Source organism: Geotrypetes seraphini, chromosome 17, assembly GCF_902459505.1.
Source record: "Geotrypetes seraphini chromosome 17, aGeoSer1.1, whole genome shotgun sequence".
Taxonomy (NCBI): domain Eukaryota; kingdom Metazoa; phylum Chordata; class Amphibia; order Gymnophiona; family Dermophiidae; genus Geotrypetes; species Geotrypetes seraphini.
Window position 1 is genome coordinate 33,135,167 of NC_047100.1, and position 23,268 is coordinate 33,158,434.

A 23,268-nucleotide genomic window follows, 5' to 3' on the forward strand; every position below is an offset into this window, starting at 1 on the left:
CCCCCCATGCAGTCCGCTAAGAAGATCGACTGTCGGCTCCGGGCGGCTTTCCCGCAGAGGAGAGAATCCTGCATTCACCGTGGGCCTCATCTGGGGCAGCCTCCTTGGAGCGGCTGGGGCACGGGCAGTGTGTCTGGGAGGGAATGCATGGATGGGAGAACATCGCAGGGGAGGAGACATAGGCATCCTGGGACTGACTGCCAAGTCTCTTCCCTGAAGAAGCCCTTTCTGGAAACGTCAATCGCTCCTCCTAAACTTACTTGCTCCACTTCATCACTGACGCTGAAACCGTGGATTGAAGACAAAGTTTTATTTTATTTTTCTTTCCAGCTTATGATTTATCTTTAATCTTATCTATTGTTTTGCCTTTTGTCTTTGTTTTGTTCTATTTCTATCATTTAAATTTCTCCAGAATTCTACTGTTCAACGGCTCCCCCTTCTGCTTCTATTCCTTTCTCTCCTCTCTTCTACCTTCCAAAGTATTTAGATCAATGCTGTCTTGTTAAAATGTTTATTTTATTTTTATTTTTCCTCTAACTCTACTTTTCACTTCTCTATTACCCTCCAGGTACTTTAGTTAGATTGTGAGCCTTCGGGACAGTAAGGGAATTTTTCAAGTACCTTTCTTATTTCTAATCTTAATGTATATTTTCTGTAAACCGCTTAGAACCTAACGGATGTAGCGGTATATAAGAAATAAATTACATTACATTACATAATCGTAATGAACCATTCATGGCATTCCATAACCTTGGACCTGCCACAGAAATTGCTGCCAACAAAGGTTTTTTATAGTTTACTTCATGAGTACATTCAAAGGACAATCTCATTGCCAATAGTGAACGTAGCTCACGATTTGGTGTATGCTTTCTCAAAGCTTGCATCAAATACCATGGTGCCTCTCCATAAAGTACATGATGTATTATAGTCAAAAATTAAATAATTTGTTCCATTTCTTCTCGCCAGTGGGCTGAAAAATGGGAACCTTCACTTCCAGGTTGATATGAAACACCAAAGCTACCTTTGGTAGAAAGGAAACACCATACATAAAGATATCCCTGCTTCCGTGAATCTGAGGCAAGGCTCTCTGCAAGATAATGCTTGCAGTTCTGACACCCTCTTTGCCGAAGTGATTGCAACTAAGAAAACTGTCTTCACTGTTAGACCCATGGTAGACGCCTCTGACAGAGGCTCATATGGCGCTTTATAGAGGGCTCGCAACACAATGTTGATTCCATATAGGGACCGGCTTCCGTACTGGAGGGCAGAGCGTGAAAGCTCCCTGCAAGAACATGCTCCTCAGAAAAATACAGCACATACCACTACAGCAGTATGCAGCTACCAAAGAGCAAAAGGTCTCCCTTCTTATCAGTGCACAAGGACCCAAATGTTATCAATCACGAGCATAATTGAATGGATAGACCAACCCAATCCTCTACAAGCCAAGGTTTCCATTTTCTGAGGATTTATTATCAGTTAACTAAATCTCAAGCAGGACACAATCTAAGCTATATATATTAATTAAGCTTTCCAATTGTATTTTCTGGCACAGGTCCCAGAAATACAATTAACTGGATAGCATGTACATAATCACAAAAAGAGAAAACAAGCTCAAATCAGCTGTTCCAAAGGTAGCAAAAATACTAAATTGTTGGAGTCAGAGAGCTTGCCTTTGATTTTACTTTAAAACTCCTGCCTTCCAAAAATGATTTTAAGATGGGCCAGATCTTTTCCTCCCAAGTGATCACTCTCCAGCCTGGGTCTTTATAAAATTGCATCAGAAAAGCTGTATAATATAAATAAAAAACAATACTTAGAGGTTTATTATTACTTATTCAGATGCTGTATTCGAGTGTGCTGTTTCCATTTTTGTTTGTAATTTTTTTTTTTTGTTTCTTGAATGCTCGGCTAATACTTACGATTTAAATATGTTATGGAACATGTCAAGCATTTCTTGTATTATTGTTTTTAAAAATCTTAATAAACCAAGATGGCCGCTGCATCTCTGCTGCAGTGAGAACGCCGTCGAGATCTACTTACAAAAATAATGCCGAAAAGACGCAGCAGGAACGCTGGAGGAGCCTCCCGGCGACCCATAGCCCCATCGGTTACTATCGATGATTTTCTTCGGCGTCTACAGCAGGAGCAGGAAGAGTCGGGAGCCAGCCCGTTAGGGTCACTGCTGGAGAGTAGTGCGGTGGTGAAATTCTCAGGCCTTGATGTCACCCTTAGCCCCGACGTCAGGACGCCACCCCTTCAACCGACGCCGCAGGCAGCACGCTCTCCATGGGACCAGAATGCACCCGAAGAGGCAGCTTTCTCGTCTCCAGAGGCTAGTGCTATGGAAGGCTCGCCAAATGGAACAACTCAGAGTGACTTGCTCTCTCTGTCAGGACCTGCGACCGGGACAACTGAGGTCAGGGGAGTACAAGACCTCACTGAGGTAAAACTAATTTCAGAACAGTCTGACACTACACAATACAACTTTTTTCTCCTACTAAACCTCCTAAAGTCACACTTGAAGCACTATGGGACTTGGTAGTGAATTTGGGGAATTCCTTAAATCCTCAAATAAAAAGTTTGGATAAAGAATTAAAAGAACAGAAAGGAGAAATAAAATTGATAAAACAGGACATATTTCAGCTAGAAACAGAGACACAAAATACAAATAAAGAGCTAATATCATTAAAACAAAATCAAGACTTGTTGGTTAAAGATAATATAATTCTCAGGAGGAAGTTGGAAGCTCTGGAGAACAATGGTTGAGCTAACAATTTGAGATTTATAAATTTTCCTAAGATCTTGTCAACTTCCCCTAGAGAAATGGTGAAACGTTACTTTATGAAAATATTGGAAATTTCTGAAAGCTCTTTACCTCCTCTTACAAGAGTGTACTATCTTCCCACCAAGTCCCCATTCAAAGAAGAAGAAAAAGTTGAGGAATCCTGGGATAGACCATTGGACATTTCTGCAATTCTGGAACAATCGGATAGAGAATTGGCTGTTTCAGCCACTCTCTTGTTGTCTGTGGCCTTGGCTCTAGACAAGGATTGGATATTAAAACTTTTCTTTAAAAATAGATCCAAGGACTTCCTGGGACATCATATTCAGATCTTTCCTGATGTCTCTAGAGAGACTCAAAAGAGAAGAAAAGAATTTCTACTTCTGAAACCTGGAGTGACTCAAATAGGGGGTATTTTCTTTTTGAGATATCCATGTAAATGTATAGTTAGATACTTATCCTTGAAGTACATTTTCATAGAGCCATCTCATCTGATAAGTTTTCTCTCAATGAAATGTCTTGAGAAGGGAATAACTGCGCCTAAGGAAGATTAGCTCTCTGTACTGCAGTAGACATGGCTTTCCTGATAACTTTATTTGACTTATTTTGTTCTACTCTTTAAATCTTGGATCCAATTATTGAGGACTAGTGTGCGATCAAATTAGATTATCTTCACTTTATGTATTTTTATTTTTAAATTTAATTATCTATTACTGTACATTTCATATTTCAATTTTGGACTCAGTTTATTATGTTTTGACCGTACTTTGCTGTACAAGATGTATATGCTTGGTAATATTATAAAATTCTATAAATAAATATTTTTTTTTTAAAAAAAAATCTTAATAAAATTTCATGGAAAAGAAAAAGTTTATGGCTGAACAAAAAAAACAAACAAACAAAAATTTTCCATATAATTTATTACTGCTGAAAATGATAGGTAGTGACTGCTGGGTGGATAAGGGCAGACTTACAACATTTCCAGTTGGGACTGGTGGCAGCATTTCTGCCCAATAGATTACAAACTCACCCATAGGTGTTGGAACGGGGGGGGGGGAACCACAAGGGCCTTGGCCTCCCCCAAAATTGCCACTTACTCACTTTTATCCCTGGTGGCCCAGAGGTGCAGTGGGCAAGAGACCACTGCTAATCCGGTCGGTCGCGGCTATTTTCTTCAACCGCTGAGCGGCAATGAGCAGGAGTGCGCTTTGACTGTCTATATTTTGCACTGTTCAGGAAGAAATGCATTTGTTTTTATTTCTCTGGGGGTTGTACTGGATGCAGAGTCTTGCATCTTAGGGTTTTGTTTGTATATATTAGTATTTTTAGTTTGTGGTCCTGTATTTACATAGGGGTTAGCTGTGTTCTGCATGTGTGACCAAGGCCAGGTGTTCTGGTAGGAATGAATGTTGAGAAACATACGGTGTGCTTTGCGTAGTTTAATTTTGGGGTTAACCATTATGTATTGTTAATAAGATTATATTGTGTCTATATATGAAAAATGAATGGACAAAATGTATTACAATTAGTACTATTATGGGGCAGGGTCTGGGGTGGAGCTTGTGGGTCCCTCCAAACAAAAAAGCGTTCTGCTGCATATTAATTCACCCACCTATCGAGAACTGGTTGCAGGGGTAGAAGTCTGACAATACTGCACAAATCATCTTTTCACATCAAAATCATAGCATCCATAACTTTCACCTCATTAGAACTACTAAAGGTAGAAATAAACCCCATCTCCTGCATATTATTCTATATCACTCCTGGAAAGTGTCTAGAAGATGAACCACAGTTTTCAGACATCATCTCAAGAGTTACTTTACAATATGACTCCACTTTCTTCAACTTCCACCTAGGCTCAACCTCAAACCATGAAATTCCTTGACCTCTTAAATGAACTAAAACCCTTGTTTTAACAACCCAAAAAAGGGCTATCAATTAGATCTACTTGCCTTGTCCATCTCAGCAAAAAGCACAAGCTACCTAGAATTTAATTCCCTATCTAAAACCACCTACTATTAGCATTCACAATATTCTAGAAAGAGATATCAACAACCAAACCAACTTGTTGAGTAGCCTCTTACTATAGAAACAAAGTAGCCCTTGAATCATACTGGAATGAAATAGATAACTCCCTTCTCATCCATGACCAAAATTTCCTGACCATTGGAAAAGGATCACTGAACAAATCCTAAACAAATTAGTCCCACTAAATTGCGGCAAAAGAATCCAAAGATCATCAGAGAAGTGGTTCGACTTAGCACTTATACCCCTAAAAAGAGTTTGCCGACATGACAAGCACTACTGGTGTAAACACTCCTTTCCAGAAAACAAGATTAAGTGGCACCAGAAAATGCTAGAATCACTACTGACACAAAAGAAGAAAGAGTACTACTCTAAACATATCAGCACAGAAGATAATCTTGAAATCAACAAACTGTTCTTAATATTAGATAACCTAACCAACACGAATAAGATCACAAAGAGCGACATCCCCTCTATTCCAACAACCCCAGGGTGCTGAGGCAGGAGCTCTACTACTAGGCCACTGCTCACCTCTGTGGCTTTTGGCAACATGCACCTCACGATCCTGGCGGCTCTCCCTCTGACATCACTTCCTATGCATGTCACCCTGAATTGATGTCTGCGGGAGAGCTGACATGGTCACAAGGAACACGTTGAAGTTGTTGCTTGTGGGGGTGAACAACTAGAGGTACGGAGGAAGGGTCACATGTGGTGAGGGGAGGAGTGGGAAGATGCAGAGGGGTAGAGAAGAGGAGGGGTGCTGGCGCCCCACCAACATGGCACCTGGGGTGAACCCCCCCCCCCCTTTTACTATGCCACTGTTCGTCTCTTGCCATATTCCCAGGATCTGTACAGATCTCCATCAAAGCTTTCTCTGGCTTCATCTTTATACCACAGGACCTCCCACTAAAGAATACCTCCCACCAAACGAAGATCTTCTCCAGGCCTACACTGGCAAACTCTCTGGCTTCTAGTGGTAGGAGAAGGAACAATCCTTGATCACTTCTACCATTGCTGGTGCCTTCTTCCAAAATGGTGCTAGTGACCACTAGTGGAAGTCTTATAGTACTATTGCTAGGAATCATGTTTCCGTATGGGGATTGACCACTGGAGTTTGCCTTTCTGGGTGGAAGAGTTATGATTGCATTGCCACAGGGCACCTGATTTTGGAGGGCCCAACAGAAGCTTTTAGCATGGAGGAAGCTTTAGCCACCAATTTTACTAATGGGTGCTGGTCCCTTTAACATGTGGTCTGGGAGCATTGGGTCACAGTTGACAGCTCGACAGTTTACTCCCAGGCCCATGGAATAACACTATGAGATGACTTGAAAGCAGCATTATTAATTTGCTATGGAAGTCATCAACTTGCATTAATTGGATGGTGACTCCCAGGGTAAACCAAAGTGCAGTAAAAGCCTGCCTTTTCTCTCACCTTAATAATTTCCCCTCTAATTTTCTATTTTGATATGCTGAAACAAGTCATTTGGAGATGATGTAATAACCAATGGGTTAACTACCCATGCAAATAATCTGAATGTAAACTTTTCTGCAAAAATGTGCTAGTGTACCAGCCAAAAAAAGACCCTTAAACATATTTGCATACAGATTTTCAGAAAAATTCATAAATAATGAGTTGTTTTTTTCTACATTTTTGCTTCACAGCTACTCCATTTTTATGAATTTAACTGTAACTTTTATTTAATTACATGTTATAATAACATGTTCAAAGTATGGTACAGCAAAGAAAATTACAAATACAAAAGATTAAAGCATAAATTGAATTGAATTTCAATTATTATAATCTAGCCTGTACATTCTACTGCTGTCAAGTATTCAAAGTGGACTAAAATTATAAAGTAAAATAAAAATCAAAGGGGGAAGAGACAAGATGGTGGCAGGAAGACTGATTATGTGAGCTGCAGCATTTTACTTGCTATTCTCCTTACCTGCACTCGCGAGAACTGCTTGCAGCCATTCAGGCAGGCACGCAGAACCAGGCAAGCGCACCTGCCTTGTTTGCCGCTCTGCCTCTCCCTGCCGCAGTTGTCCGGCAAAGGAAGCACCAGGATTAAAAACAGGTACAGGAGGGGGAAGCTCACTGCCGGGGGGGGGGGGGGGGGAGCTCACTGCCACAGCTGTCCAGTGAGGGAAGCACCGGGATTAGAAGCAGGCACGGAGGGTGGGGGGGGGGGGGAGCGGCTAATTTCTGCAGCCGTCCAGTGAGAGAAGCGCCGACATTAAAAGCAGGCACGGGGAGGGCGGCTCACTGCTGCAGCCATATTAATGAGGGAAGCACCGCGATTAAAAACAGGTTGGGGGGTGGTATTCGCTCCATAAGATGCACCCTTATTTTCACCCACTTTTTTGGAGGGAAAAAGTGCATCTTATGGAGCGAAAAATACAGTAAATGTGTGATTTTGGAAGTCCATAGTTTTGACCCCACTTTTTGTGCTCTTTTCTGGACCATTTTTGTGAGGTTTCTCCCTTTCCCTTGTGGTTCCTTTTCTTTACATTTAAAACTGTGCAAGATCAAGTTATTGAAATTTATAGAACTTTTACTGAACATACAATTTTGATATCTGATCAGAGGATGGAATCCTTACGCGGTAGAATTAAAAGCCAATAAGACTGACTCATCAGAAACTGTTTTCTAAAATGCTAATTTAATTACTCAGAAGTTAGAAGCCATGGAAAATCTGTCCAGTATAAAAAAGCTATATTTTATTAACGTTCCCAGGAAAACTAGACTATCTGCAAAAGAAATTTTGAAAAAAGATATATGATGGAAATTTTGGATATTTCCCAGGAGTATGTTCCTATTTTGGATACAGTTTTTATATATCCCTATCTCCCAGTAGGGTTTAGCTAATGAACACTCTCAAAGAACAGATTTATCAGTGGATAGTTTGTGTCTGAGAATACTGTTTATTTTGTTCCTTTATCGTCTTTAATTTTGGTAGTGACTTTTGCAACTGAGATAGAAAGGGATACTATTTTATAGTAAATGGTCCATCCAGTCTGCCCACTATTCACACTCATTAAACATTCAAGTTTAAATTGTTTTTTTCTTTAATATTTCTGGGCAGTAGACCATAGAAGTCTACCCGGTACTGTCTTTACGTTCCCACTGCTGGAGTTGCCATTGAAGCCCACTCCAACCTATCCTAACCATCCTATCATTGGAGCTTCTATCAAAGCCCTCCCCAGCTCAGCCTATACCAAATCACCATATATGGGTTGCCCAGTACCAACCTTAGTTTGTTTTATACCATTTATTTTCTAAGGAGGACACGGTACTACTCAAAAAAGTCCAGAGAAGAGCGACTAAGATGGTTACAGGGCTGGAGGAGTTGCTGTACAGCAAAAGATTAGAGAAATTCCACCTTTTCTCCCTCGAACAGAGGAGATTGAGAGGGGACATGATTGAAACATTCAAGATAATGAAGGGAATAGACTTGGTGGAAAAGGACAGGTTGTTCACTCTCTCCAAGGTAGGGAGAACAAGAGGGCACTCTCTAAAGTTGAAAGGGGATAGATTCCGTACAAACGTAAGGAAGTTCTTCTTCACCCAGAGTGGTAGAAAACTGGAATGCTCTTCCAGAGGCTGTTATAGGGGAAAACACCCTCCAGGGATTCAAGACAAAGTTAGACAAGTTCCTGGTGAACAAGAGCGTACGCTGGTAGGGCTAGTCTCAGGGCACTGGTCTTTGACCAGAGGGCCGCCGCGTGAGCGGACTGCTGGGCACGATGGACCACTGGTCTGACCCAGCAGCGGAAATTCTTATGTTCTTAATTAGAGATCCTCTGTGTTCATCCCACACTTTTTGGATTCAATCACCATTTTCATCTCCACCACCAGGCATCCACTACCCTCTCCATGAAAAATAATTTCTTAACATTACTCCTAAGTCTGCCACCCCGCAACTTCAATTCACACCCTCTATTTTGAGACTTTATTTTAGAAACAGGACATATATATTTTTTGTGTCATCAAATGTGGATTTTTCCAGATGCTTCTAAGGCAACTCAGAAGAGTGGAGGCAGTTTTTATTACTCTAGCTTAGGGTTCATGAATTGGGGGCCCATTTTCTCCTTAAATTTCCAAGTAAATTTGGTTTAATAGAAAGTATATTATTTTTTGAACTATCACAGTTGGTTACATTTCTTTAGTAATAAAGATGTAGCCTCTACTACTGAGTCTAGCTAGCCAGTGGCTCCAAGGGCCAGATTCTATAAACGGCGCCGTAAATTAGGCCTACCGCCACCTAACTTAATTGTTTCAATTGTCTTTAATTGGCACAGTAATTGACCATGTTGTTAAAAACCAATTAATAAAAAGCAGGCACCGGAATCATGTCTACAGCAATCCGCCTAGAGGTGCCTACGGTCAAAGTAGGCATATTTAGGGGCGGAAATGATCTTAGGCACCATTAGGCATGATCCTCAAAAGGACTTAAGCATCTGCAATGAAGGCCAGTAAAACCTTGGCCTACATTGCAGATGCCTAAGTTTTCTGATAGGCGCCATTAGCTGCAATTCTGTAAACGGCGCCTAAGTGTAACTGACATGCAGCTGGTGTCTTTTTTGTAGGTGGCTGCCAACTTAGGCTCTGTTTACAGAATCAGGCCTCAAATGTCCAGTTTGCCTTAGAATCTGCTTGAAAGTATTCTGGGGTGTTAATTTATTTATCCTTTTGACCTGCATTGCCTTTCCTTTCCTCTTTTATTTTTATGGAAAATGTTACGATCATGCCATCCTCACTTGATAAAATCACAATGGCTGCTCTAAAGGCAAGATTTTATTCAAGTTATTATTCTTCATTTTTTAAATAATACATGGATTAGCATTAGCTTATACAGCAAGATTCATTTGATCTCTTTATATTCATCTACAAGGGCCCTGTGCTCTAGTAAAAACATGCCCCATGTATCTGCAAATCCCTACTGCAAATGTTGTTACACAAAGAAATCTTAACCACCAGTGGTCCTCGACAATGGAATTCATTACCAATGGTCATTAGGTCACTCATACCTTACAGAGAATTTGGGCAAGCATTAAAAACAAGGCTATTTATACAATATTTAACTAAGTAAAAGTCATAGCCTGCTAATTTAATGAAATATATTATCTGTATTATGGGCTGTTGATAATAGGGTGACTATATGTTGATATTTACTGTATTTATAACTGTCATATGTCTAATAGGAGACATTTAGGGGCCCTTATACAAAGCTTCTCTAAAAGGTGGGCTGTTAAATTTATAATACGTGAGTTTCCTGCACATAGAGGCCACAATTAGCTTTTTCCTATAAATGGCCATGCGTGTGCAAGCCCTTAACCGCCCCCTATTCAGAGCTGGTAAGGCTTCCCACACTAATCGGTCAGCATGCACCACTGCTTACATGCTAACCAATTAATGCAGGGCATGCCTACTATCCTCCCCCAAATACACTCCCATGCTACAGAATAAAATCTATTTTTTAGCTCACGAGACGTGCATACCAATCCCAAAAATACTGCAGGATGTCCGAACACATCCTACTATAGTGCCTTTTTAACCTGCGGTAAGCACATGCTAGTGCTTACCACAGCTTAATAAAAATATAGAAACACGATGGCCCATCCAGTCTGCCCATCCGCAGCATCCACTATCTCCTCTTCTCCGTAAGAGATCCCATGAGCCTGTCCCCCACTTTCTTGAATTCAGACACAGTCTGCGTTTCCACCACCAGATTGTTGAATCAGGTCGTCTAACCATACTTGAACTTAACCTGCTTGATAAGCCAAAGATCGATCAATATAACGGCAATTTTTGGGATTAGGAAAAGTAAATAAGCCAGTATGCCGAGTAGGCCTAGTTGAACAGTACCATTCAAAATGAGAGAGGAGATATAGCGGAGCTAATCCAAATAACATCTTATAACAAATACAAGCAAATTTGAAAAGTACTCTTGCTTCCATTGGCAACTTACAGTAGTAAGAGCTGATATGTTCCTGTTTTTTTAATCCGAAAATGAAATGGCCCGCTGTATTTTGGATTAGCTTTAATCTTCCTAGAACAGTTTGATAAGCTCCCAAATAGATTATATTGCAGTAATCAAGAATAGATAAAATGAATGCTTGAACTAGTAATCTGAAAGAGGTAAGGTCAAAGTATTTTTTAATGGAACGCAACTTCCATAATGCAAAAAAAACAACCAAATTTTTTTACAAGCATATCAGTATGCTCCCCCAGGGTTAAATGGTGGTCGAGTATGATTCCAAGCTACACTATTTCAGTAGCACAGGTTGCTGACTCCTGTGACTAATGAATAATACTATTTGTTAATCAACCAGCATGCAATGTTTCAATACCAAATATATTCCATCTATTAGAAAAGAATGAAATATGACCAAACAACAGTAAGCATGAAATAAACAGATTTCTTTTTAATAAAGAGAAGGCAGAACCAAATGAAGGAAACAGAAGAGTTAGATGTAAAGCTTTAATAAGGCAACTGAGAGAAAACAAAAAAGCTTACTATTCTAGCAAACTTTATAATCAAAATTTATTGAAATCTATTTGTGACCATCTCTGGGAAAAGGGTCTAAAGTAGCAGATCTAAATTGTCAAGAATGGCCGGTTTTTCATGTCATGGGTCCATAAGTAGTCTGCAAAAGTTACATGTTTGAGCTTCTGTAACTTTTATTTTTCACATAAAAGGATGATTACGGGAACGGCCTGGAATGAGCATATCAGTCCAGTGTTGAAACAACTGCATTGGTGGCTGATTGAAATGAGGATTGGGTATAAAGTCTTGACGATTGTGCACCAGGTGATCTATGGGGTAGTTCCCTAGTATCTAACTCAAATGTTGAAACATTACATTCCTCCTAGATCCTTGAGATCTCAATCTGCAATGCGATTATCAATTGAAGCAATTGGAGAGACACACTATAGGAAGACTCAAATATCAGTAATCTTAGTAGCGGGTCTTAGTAGTGTGGAACACACTGCTAGGTAATATCTGAGATGTAGGGACAAAATGTCTTTTAAAAAGCAATTTAAAACCTTTTTATTTGTTAAGGCTCTTTATTAGCTTACTATTGTGAAAGCTGTTTTAGAGCTTTGTAAGCATATTCTTTTATGGAAAAGAGTTCTTATGATAGTTTTTGCTATGTTTGTATGTTTTTAAGTATGTATGTTTTACTGTTATCTGCTTAGTTAAGTGGAAAAGCAATTTTTAAAATAAATAAATTTACCCCTCTTTTACAAAGCCGAACAGCCCTTTAAATCTCTATGGGCTTCGGGGCCACTACCGCGCAGCAGTTGCTAGAGCAACTTTGTAAAAGAGAGGGTTAGACTTTGTATTACAAATTGGTTTTCTATCAGAATTCATTAAAACCTTCCTTTTTTTGTTTCTGGTGACTTTACTCACCTTTCCCAGAGATGGTTACATTTGAATCAAGTAGTCTGTAGTAGAATTTGTTGAACCTGTAGATGACCAAGTGTTAAAGGGGATATCGAGGAAGGTGAAGGCCATAAAAGAAAACAGAGAGGTAGCCTTATTAAATGTATTTTGAGCTTAATAAAGTAAAAATAAAAACCCAGAGAACTATTTAGCAGATCGCATTAAGGACATCCAAACTGGGCCTAAGTTCCAGAAGAACATCCAAAGAGTGCCTAAGTTCCGTCCATAGAACTCAGATCTATTTGAAGCTCAAACTAAGCTCAAAAGTAGACCTGGTTTTCGTTTGCCTACAATATAGGCATGATATAGACGCCCTAGGTCACTCAGTGTTATGTAAATGAATCAAAAGACGCCCAAATTGAATCATTGCCCAAACCACACCCATTCCACGCCCAAGCCTATTGAGTTAGGCGTGAGTTTTAAACATGGGCGTCCATGAAATTGTGGCTGTGTCTACAAAGTGGCGTCCACGTCCTTTGGATACCTAAGTACCAATTATCGCTTAAGACCCTTAATTAGCTCATTACCTACTTAGATTGGACGCCTAGAGCACGACTAACTTTAGGCATGACTTAGGCACTCTTTATAGAATCAGGGCCTCAATGCTCCCATGTTAACTCTGCGTTATCCAGTTAACATGTGGATTAGCTGGCGGGACAGAAATCCCTTCTTCAAAAATTGTGCATTAACACTTAATGTAGAAAAATACAAAGTGATATATGTAAGGATAAATAATCTTAAGCACAGGTGCATGCTTCAGGAAAAGGATCTTGGCATAACAATGTTTTTGATGTTGTAGGGCTGGGATCTATGGTTTAGGTGTTGATTCATTTAAAAGAGAGGGTCTCTACAATGCAGGAAAACTATGATCCTGTATTTGGTTTGTTTGGGCACCTAGAAAAGTAAGGTGTGTGCAAATCACTTGTACACATATATTCCTATGAATCAATGTACATACAATCTATTATGTTCACTTTTAAGTTCTCAAACACACATAGGGCCAGATTCAATAAATGGCACCTGGAAAAATGTGTGCTATGTGCTATTCTGTAAAGGGTGCTTCGGGCTGAGTACCCTATATAGAGCATTGCTTAGAGCAGATTCCCACACCCAGTTTTGGTTGAAGGACTTATGCCAGCTGAAACTGATGTATATCCTGGTGCCCAAGTTGAGCACAGAACCCCAGTATTCTATAACCCTGCAAGCCCCTGACCTGACCAGTGCCTCCCACAGCCATATCCCCTTCTGGGTTGCGCAAGATACTTTGGGGGCATAGCATCATTATAGAATAGCATGTAGGCAAATTCATATTAAATCCAAATTATTAACCTCAATAACTACTTGATAGTATCCAATTGACTAATTAGTTTACATGTATATCTGGGCCCATATCCAAATTTGGGTGCCCAACTTTGGGAAATCTATATAGAATTCACTAATCCACAAACACATGGAGGGCCATTTTTGATAGGACGTCTAAGTCCAACTTTGGACATTTCCCGCAAGATGTTCAAAAGTTGGGAAGGAGAAACATCCATTTTCAAAACTGCAAGATGTCTATGTTTGGGTTTTTTTAAATGACCTACTTGGACATCTTAGCTGTCTTGACATCCAACCTTAGGATGCCTAACTTTTTTTGTCATTTTCGACCACAAAAACGTCCAAATTCAAAACGTCCAAAAGAGGCAACTTAGAAAACTATAAACTGAATACACACACCATTAACAACAGTTCTCTATAGTGAAGTAAACAGGAAATTGCATATAACATTGAAAAATGGAAGGAAAACGCCTCAAAAGAGTCCCCAGCTTAAATAGCTCAAGGAGCTACAGTCCACTCTTTCATCATCGGTATAAAAAAACGTTCCATCTTACACTTATCTATACTAATTATTAAGCTAAAGATAAATTTATTAATTTAACTGGCATTGTAAAAACAAATCTCTTTAAATTCCTCTCCGTGTCTGGAACAGCACAAACCCATGGCCTTTTAATCCAGGGAACAATGAATACGTTACTGCGTGATAGCTGTCAGAACTGCCCATAGCAGTCAAACTTACTGCAATATCAGGAGGAAGTGATAAGTACAGCTACACTCTACAGCAAAACTCTACTTTTCAAAAAATTTATCCTGATATCTTAACCCAACCCTTCCTCCTCCTCCTAGATAAATTCTCCCCCAAAACCTCCACTTAAATAATCTCTTCCTCCCCAAAACACCAACCAAGTATTCAGATCCCTGAAATGTAATGTAATCTTATTTGTACTCTAACTGTAATCTATTTGTTATATCACACAGTAACGTACAGTCAATTTAATATCCAATTTGCAAGTTCTTCCGGAATTAATCCAGCTACCTCTCCTCCCTTGTAACCCCAAAAAAAAACCCAACCAATACTGTTGTAACTTCACTGGAAATGTCCAGTTAGCTCTTTTGTAATCTGCCTTGAACTGCAAGGTATAGGCGGAATAGAAGTCCCTAATGTAATGTACACTACTGGCAGTCTGGTAGTACAGCCATTATCTGCCTTGGCTAGCCATCTTCATAGAATAAATAACCACTAGTACTGCGTACTGGCAGGGTGACATACCCTCTTCTCAGAGGAAGGGATAGTAGATGGCATGGAAAGACATATTAGATATGCTGTATTATCTTTATCTGCCTTCATTTTCTATTTTCTCTATCCCCATGATCTGATCCCCTCACACATCAAATCTCCCCTATATCCCCCTGATCTTCTCACACCCTGACCTCACCATCAAGGTTCTTTCCCGCATCCTGATCCTAACATTAAGGTCACTCCCACACTCTGATCCCAACATTAGGTCCCTATCTGAAACCTGATCCACACCCATCCTACACAGAAGAATGATCCTTAGTGGAGACTACCACTTGGGGTTATTGGTATCATTTTGGAGATTAGCACCAATTTTGGCAGCAGCAGAGAGGGATTGCTTGGGGTGGTGATGTCCACATGTGTAGATGTGATATATTTGCATTTAAACAAGACATTTTATCTGGTTCTGTAAAGTAGGCTTTGGGCACCTTGGCAAAGGCCCTAAAGAGGATTAGAAAATGGTCATATAGAATGCAACTAAGAATACTGTAGTAATAAATGGAGCTCAATCAAATGAACTCCACTGTTGTGTTGAAGTCTTTAGTTCAGTTCGTTATCATATATTTATAAGTGATGTTGTAGATGGGTTATCTAGAAAGGTCTGCATATTTATTCATGACGCCAAAATCCAAGACATGAATACCGTGAAAAAGGTTGAAAATATGAGAAGGGATCTAAAGAAGCTTAAAGGAAGGTTTAGAGCAGGGGTGTCAAAGTCCCTCCTCGAGGGCCGCAATCCAGTCGGGTTTTCAGGATTTCCCCAATGAATATGCATTGAAAGCAGTGCATGCACATAGATCTCATGCATATTCATTGGGGAAATCCTGAAAACCCGACTGGATTCCGGCCCTCGAGGAGGGACTTTGACACCCCTGCTCTAAACCTTCCTTTAAGCTTCTTTAGATCCCTTCTCATATTTTCAACCTTTTTCACGGTATTCATGTCTTGGATTTTGGCGTCATGAATAAATATGCAGACCTTTCTAGATAACCCATCTACAACATCACTTATAAATATATGATAACGAACTGAACTAAAGACTTCAACACAACAGTGGAGTTCATTTGATTGAGCTCCATTTATTACTACAGTATTCTTAGTTGCATTCTATATGACCATTTTCTAATCCTCTTTAGGGCCTTTGCCAAGGTGCCCAAAGCCTACTTTACAGAACCAGATAAAATGTCTTGTTTAAATGCAAATATATCACATCTACACATGTGGACATCACCACCCCAAGCAATCCCTCTCTGCTGCTGCCAAAATTGGTGCTAATCTCCAAAATGATACCAATAACCCCAAGTGGTAGTCTCCACTAAGGATCATTCTTCTGTGTAGGATGGGTGTGGATCAGGTTTCAGATAGGGACCTAATGTTGGGATCAGAGTGTGGGAGTGACCTTAATGTTAGGATCAGGATGCGGGAAAGAACCTTGATGGTGAGGTCAGGGTGTGAGAAGATCAGGGGGATATAGGGGAGATTTGATGTGTGAGGGGATCAGATCATGGGGATAGAGAAAATAGAAAATGAAGGCAGATAAAGATAATACAGTATATCTAATATGTCTTTCCATGCCATCTACTATCCCTTCCTCTGAGAACTTGTGGTTTAGAGTTTGACAGCTAATTTTAAAACACTTCTTTGCTAAATCCATTTTAGCTCAGCCCCAATAAATCACATCTAGCCATATGATCACTATTAATAGTTTCTACTATTTTGCCTTGCTTCAACAGCAGCCTCTGTGGGCTTATACCTTCCAGAGCCACCCTTCAATGCTTTGTTACTGTAAGTGATTTAATGGTATGATACAGCTGACAAAACAAAAGATAAATAATAAATAAATAGAGTCCTTAAATTCTTTTTGGCTGGTCCCCAACATGGTCCGTGTTTCGGCTTCTTAAAGGAAGCCTTCTTCAGGGGTGTTCTTGTGATCTCTGCCCACTAGATGGCATTGATATAATGGAGATCTAAAAAGAATTGCTCTAGGCTTGTGTGACAAAACGGATATCTTGCGAAAGAACTGAACGGTTCAATTAAACAGCTGAGTCCTCCTCATACAAACAGAGTCCAGCCAAAAAGAATTTAAGGACTCTTTATTAAACTTGTCATTTTGTATACATGTCTTAATGCTTTGCACATTTTTAATACAGTAATAGTTGTTCTAGAGGCTGATGTGTACAGTCCCTTCCCCATTTTATCTTTTGTTTTGTTGTATCACACATGGGATTGTATTTTCCTTTCTGTAGTGGAATATAATGGTACAGATGACTCCTCATGATTTGTAACTATTTATCGTTTGTTCCATTACACCTCCCAAGTTCACTGTGATTTACATCAGTTTCACATCACCATCATACTCATCCATTTAGGAAGAGCCCCCCCCCCCCCAATAGAGTTGTGTAGTATAGGTGAACACGTTTTTTGCATCTGTGTTTACCGAAGAGGATATACACAGCATACCGGAACCCATCAGGCTATATACTGAAAGTGAAAATGGGAAACTGACAGGGTTAACGGTCAGTCTAGAAGAGGTATGCAGGCAGATTGAAGAGCGATAAATCCCTGGGCCCGGAGGCATCCACCCAAGGGTCAAGGAACTGAAAGAGACCATAGCTGAACTGCTTCAACTAATAGCCAACTTGTCGATTGAATCGGGAAAGATTCTGGAGGACTGGAAGGTGGTGAATGTTATGCCGATCTTCAAAAAAGGTTCGAGGGGAGACCCGGGAAACTACAGACCGGTAAGTCTGACCTCGGTACCAGGAAAGATGGTAGAGGCCTGGTAAAGGACTGCATCATTGATCACCTAGACTGACACGGTCTGATGAGAACCAGTCAGCACAGTTTCAGTAAAGGCAGATCTTGTTTGAAAAACTTGCTGCACTTCTTCGAGGGAGTAAACAGGCAGATAGACAAGGGCGACCCGGTCGACATTGTATATCTGGACTTTCAGAAGGCGTTCGCCAAGGTTCCGCATGAACGACTACTTTGGAAAATTGCGAGCCATGGAATCAAGGGTGAAATACTCATGTGGATTAAAAACTGGCTGGAGCATAGAAAACAGAGAGTGGGGGTAAATGGAAAATACTCGGACTGGAAGAGCGTCGCCAGTGGGGTGCTGCAGGGCTCGGTGCTTGAACCCGTGCTCTTCAACATCTTTATAAACGATCTGGACATAGGTACGACGAGCAAGGTGCTTAAATTTGTGGACGATATAAAGCTATTCAGAGTAGTGAAGATGCAGGGGGATTGCGAAGATCTGCAATTTGACATAATCAGGCTCGAGGAATGGGCATCGACATGGCAGATGAGGTTCAACGTGGATAAGTGTAAAGTGATGCATGTCAGTATAAAAAATCTCATGCACGAATACAGGATGTCTGGGGCGGTACTTGGAGAGACCTCCCAGGAAAGGAACTTGGGAGTTCTGATCGACAAGTCGATGAAGCCGTCCATGCAATGTGTGGCGGCGGTGAAAAGGGTGAACAGAATGCTAGGAATGATAAAGCAGGGGATCACGAATAGATCGGAGAAGGTTATCATGCCGCTGTTCCGGGCCATGGTGCGTCCTCACCTGGAGTACTGTGCACAGCATTGGTCACCGTACATGAAGAAGGACATGGTACTACTCGAAAGAGTCCAGAGAAGAGCCACTAAGATGGTCAAGGGGTTGGAGGAGCTGCCGTACAGCGAAAGATTAGAGAAACTGGGCCTCTTCTCCCTCGAACAGAGGAGATTGAGAGGGGACATGATCGAAATATTCAAGGTACTGAAGGGAATAGACTTAGTAGATAAGGACAGGTTGTTCACCCTCTCCAAGGTAGAGAGAACGAGAGGGCACTCTCTAAAGTTGAAAGGGGATAGATTCCGTACGAATATAAGGAAGTTCTTCTTCACCCAGAGAGTGGTAGAAAACTGGACTGCTTTTCCAGAGTCTGTCATAGGGGAAAACACCCTCCAAGGATTCAAGACAAAGTTAGACAAGTTCCTGGTGATGAAGGACGTATGCTGATAGGGCTAGTCTTAGTTAGGGCACTGATGTTTGACCTAAGGGCCGCCATGGGAGTGGACTGCTGGGCATGATGGACCACTGGTCTGACTCAGCAGCGGCAATTCTTATGTTCTTATGAAGGAGACCAGAAGAGAAGAAAAACCCCCAAGGTTGTCACCAAGAAGCTTTATTGTAGAAATGACCCAACATGACCGGATTTCAGCACAAATGCCTGCATAAGTGGTCTGAAGACACATAACTACATAAAAAATATAATGTACACATACATGAAATAAGATTGTAAAAATTAACAACATATATACAATAAAGACAAAAATATATACATAAAAATGCTTTACATGTGTTTTAAAATCCAAAATACATAAAATAGAGAGAATTACACCTCAACATAGCCTTTCAAAATGAAAACATTTACCTCAACAGTTTTAAAAAAACAACAACCTACTTGTACAGCACAAATTGTTTGTCTTCCACCTAAAGAAATGAAAGCCTCTAAATCAACTCAAAGATAGAATTGATATAAATGTCACAAATCAATACCAAGCATTAGAACATTATACCACCACCTTCAAAATAACATACTATTTATATTTATTTATTTAAAAATTGTATACCTGCCAACATACTATTTATATTTATTTATTTAAAAATTGTATACCTGCCTAAAATACCTAGGTGGTTTCAAAGCAACATACACAGGACCAATTTGAAAATTTACTTATCCTAAATATTACCCTGATTAAGGGGGATTTGTTTGCCAATTTCCTAACAATATGGAGTCTCCATGATTTCTTCTTAAAAAGTACTTCAGGGCATATGTCTAAAATCTAAAGCATACAATTTTCTTCATAAACCAACTCTAATCAACAATAATGTTAACTGAAATACTAATGCAGTATATACCCATGCGGTTAAAAATAATGCTCATAGTTAAAAGCTCACATCGGTAGAGATCTTAGGGTGACATTCTTAGTAATTAATGTGATCTGCCTCATTGGATTAATAACACTTCTATTACTTGGTAGTTATTTTATGGTAGTGGAGGACTAATTAGGCCAGTTTTAAAATCTGGAATAATATAGCACTCATAGACCACATTCCCTTGCCATATACATGTGTTTGAGTTTTAGATGCATATCCTAGCTTTATAAAAGTTGAGATTTAGACATTTCTGAAATATAAAATGTCTAAATACTGGTTTTTGTACCTTTTAAACCCAACTAGTGCTTCTAAAATAAACAATGATCATTCTGCATAAAACAGGAACAAAGATCCAGCCAAACAGATAAAGTGAGAGCAAAAGCCAAAAGAATGCCTGGGTACATAAGAATAGGAATGATCAAATGATAAAAAAGGAGATTATACTTCCTTTGAGTTCTATGTGCAATTCTGGAAACCATACCATCTAGACCAGGGATCCCAAAGTCCCTCCTCGAGGACCGCAATCCAGTCGGGTTTTCAGGATTTCCCCAATGAATATGCATTGAAAGCAGTGCATGCACATAGATCTCATGCATATTCATTGGGGGAATCCTGAAAACCCGACTGGATTGTGGCCCTCAAGGAGGAACATTGAGACCCCTGGTCTAGAGGGAAGCTGCAAAAATGGTCAACAGTCATAAAGTATATGGGGCTATACTTGAAGATCTAAACCTATATATCCTGGAGGAAAAGTGGGATGAGGAGATAGAAAAACATCTATATTTGTTATGTAGTATACAGGGAGAGGGTGAGGGAGGGTAAAGGGGGGGGAACATTGGGGGTTCTGTAAAAAAAAAAAAAAAAAAAGGGGGGGGGAGGGAGTATGGGTTTTCTGTGACACTGACATTTGTCAGCTTAGAAAACTCCATAACTATAAATATTTAGGAAGTATAAATGTTTTTGAAGCATGTATGTTAAAATGAATAGCAGGCTATAGAAATGAGAGGTCATAGAATGAGGGTAACTCAGGAGTTATCAGTATCTAAGGAAATATTTCTTTACAAGTGTCATCTTACCTGTGGATCAGAAAGGCGTGAAAGATCAGGATACAGGTAAAATTTGATCCCTTCAGATGCACCAGGTAATGTTACCCCTCGAAGCAGTAGAATCAACAACATAACATATGGAAATGTGGCAGTCACATATACCACCTACAAAAAGAAAAACTGTATGAATACCATAAGTAATGTGGCCATTAATTTTTTTTAAATCAAAATGGGACATCTATTAATTCAGTCCCGCCCCCTAATTTCTTCCATTCATTTTTCATGTACACACAGTATCTTATTAATTCATAATGGTAAACATAAATTAAAAAACCCCAAAACCCACAAAGCACACTGTACGCTGAGAAAATGTTAATTATTTACGAGTTTCGGGGTTTTTTCAAAGATGCCAAGGCAGATGACTTTAAAATATACAATGTCACCTCAGTAACTATGTAACTATAGACAAATATAGTGCAAAATATAGACAGCAGATATAAATTCTCAAAACTGACATTTTGCTCACTAAATTGAAAATAAAATCATTTTTCCTACCTTTGTTGCCTGGTGATTTCAGGTTGTACTTCCTTCTGACTGTGCGTCCAATATTTCTTTCTTATCCAACATTTCTTTCACAATCCAGCCCCATCCCATTTGGGTCCAGGTCTCTCTCTCTTTACCCTCTGTTACCTTCCCCAGATCCAGTGTCAGTTCTCCTTTGTACCTGCCACCACCTTTGTTCCAGGTCTCCCTCTCTCTTCCTCCTCTGTTATGATCTTCCATCTCTCTGTTCTTCCTCAGGGTCTCTCCCCCTCTGCCTCTTCTGACTACACCTCCTATAGTCCAGCATCTGCCTCCTGTCTTTCCCCTTTGGTCCAGGCCTTTCTCTATCTAGTTTTTCTTCTGCTTACAACACCGCCTCCTCCCCACCTCTGTTATGATGTTCCATCTCTCTGTTCTTCCTCAGGGTCTCTCCTACTCTGTCTGCACCTCACATAGTCCAGCATCTGCCTCCTGTCTTCCCCCTTTGGTCCAGGCCTTTCTCTCTCTAGTCTTTCTTCTGTTTACAATCCTCCCCTTTCTCTGCCTCTCTTTCTTCCTTCCTCCCTCCCTCCTTCCTATGTCCCCCCTCACTGCTTTCCAGCCTTTGTCCCACCCCTCCCCCGAAGCCAGCCTGCCTCCCTCCCTTCCTGCCACACCGAAGCCAGTTTGCTTTCCTCCCTCCGAAGCCTGGCCTACTGCCGATTCTCCCCCATCTGGTCTACCGCCACAGCCCACCACCCGCTATTGTTTCCCACTCATCACCGCCACAACAACCACAGGAAAGGAAGGTCCAGGCACTGGCCCACAAGCCTTCTCCCCAACATCAATTCTGACATCGGAGAGGAAGTTCCAGGCCAGAATTAATTTAATAATAGGATGGTGGTTGGAATATGTACTTTGACAGATCTGATTCTGTATAGATGTAGCCACTGAGGTCTATTCCTTTCTACCATTGAAAAGTTTTTTTGAAAATTTTTTTTGAAAATGATTAACTGAGTGCATGACAAGAACACAAATGAACTGTTCTCTGTCTACTATGAAATATTGAAGTTGAGATATATCAGAAAGAACTCGTGAAATTAAACTTTTTGATTACCATTTGATATATAACTAAATGAGGACGCTTTGATTGCTGATACCTCATAAAATATTGAAATTTAAAAAAACCCAGCCATTATTTTATATGTGATATAATTACTGGAGCCACGCAAGAAACATGTGGCTCATGTCAATGGTGTGGTAAGGCTATCATAGGCTCTATATGGACACCCTTAAACAGGAACCTACTGTATGTTAAATCAAAAAACTGTACCATGTGTTTCTTCTAACATTATCTATTTAATTCAATATCCATGTAACATGATTATGTGAAGAGAAGCAGTGAATCGATAAAAATAAGATTAACTGAGTATAAATTTAAGATCACAGATAGGGAGGAAGCCTCATTAGTTCAACACTGGAAGGAGAAATGTCATACTACTGAAGATATTAAATGGCGTATTATTTATGGAGTTGAAAGAGGGTGTTTGGATGGTGACATTCAACAAATATTGAATTATAGGGAACAATGGATATAGAGCTCCTTTCATGAAGCAGCAGTAGAGGTTTCTACTGTGGGCCAGCAAGGTAAATGCTTTGATGCTCACACCAACTACCAGAATAAGACCACTCGCAGAACAAACCTCTTCATTTACCCTCCACTAAAATCATGCTGCTAAAAGAAATACTTCGACAGAATGCTATCATTCCAGGCAGCTAGGCTGAACACTTGGTTAGCTAAACCTATACTCGAGGCCACCTCATACGCTGACTTCAGAAAATCCCTGAAGACACGTCTCTTCAATGCTACCTAGTTTCTTTCCTCCCATTTG

The 23,268-nt window shown here is 40.1% G+C and overlaps 1 protein-coding gene across 11 annotated transcripts in view; it reads right to left on the reverse strand.

The window, feature by feature from the left end:
• The window catches only part of SLC6A11 (solute carrier family 6 member 11), a 287,446-nt gene that overhangs the window by 65,530 nt on the left and 198,648 nt on the right, over positions 1 to 23,268 (reverse strand). For 10 of the 11 annotated variants that reach the window (XM_033926541.1, XM_033926538.1, XM_033926539.1 and 7 more), the window contains one exon: positions 20,885 to 21,019. The exons of the other annotated variant lie outside the window; for it this stretch is intronic. In XM_033926541.1, the coding sequence (XP_033782432.1) occupies positions 20,885 to 21,019 (135 nt within the window). The remainder of the gene's footprint in view (positions 1 to 20,884; positions 21,020 to 23,268) is intronic. 11 annotated transcript variants of the gene reach the window in all.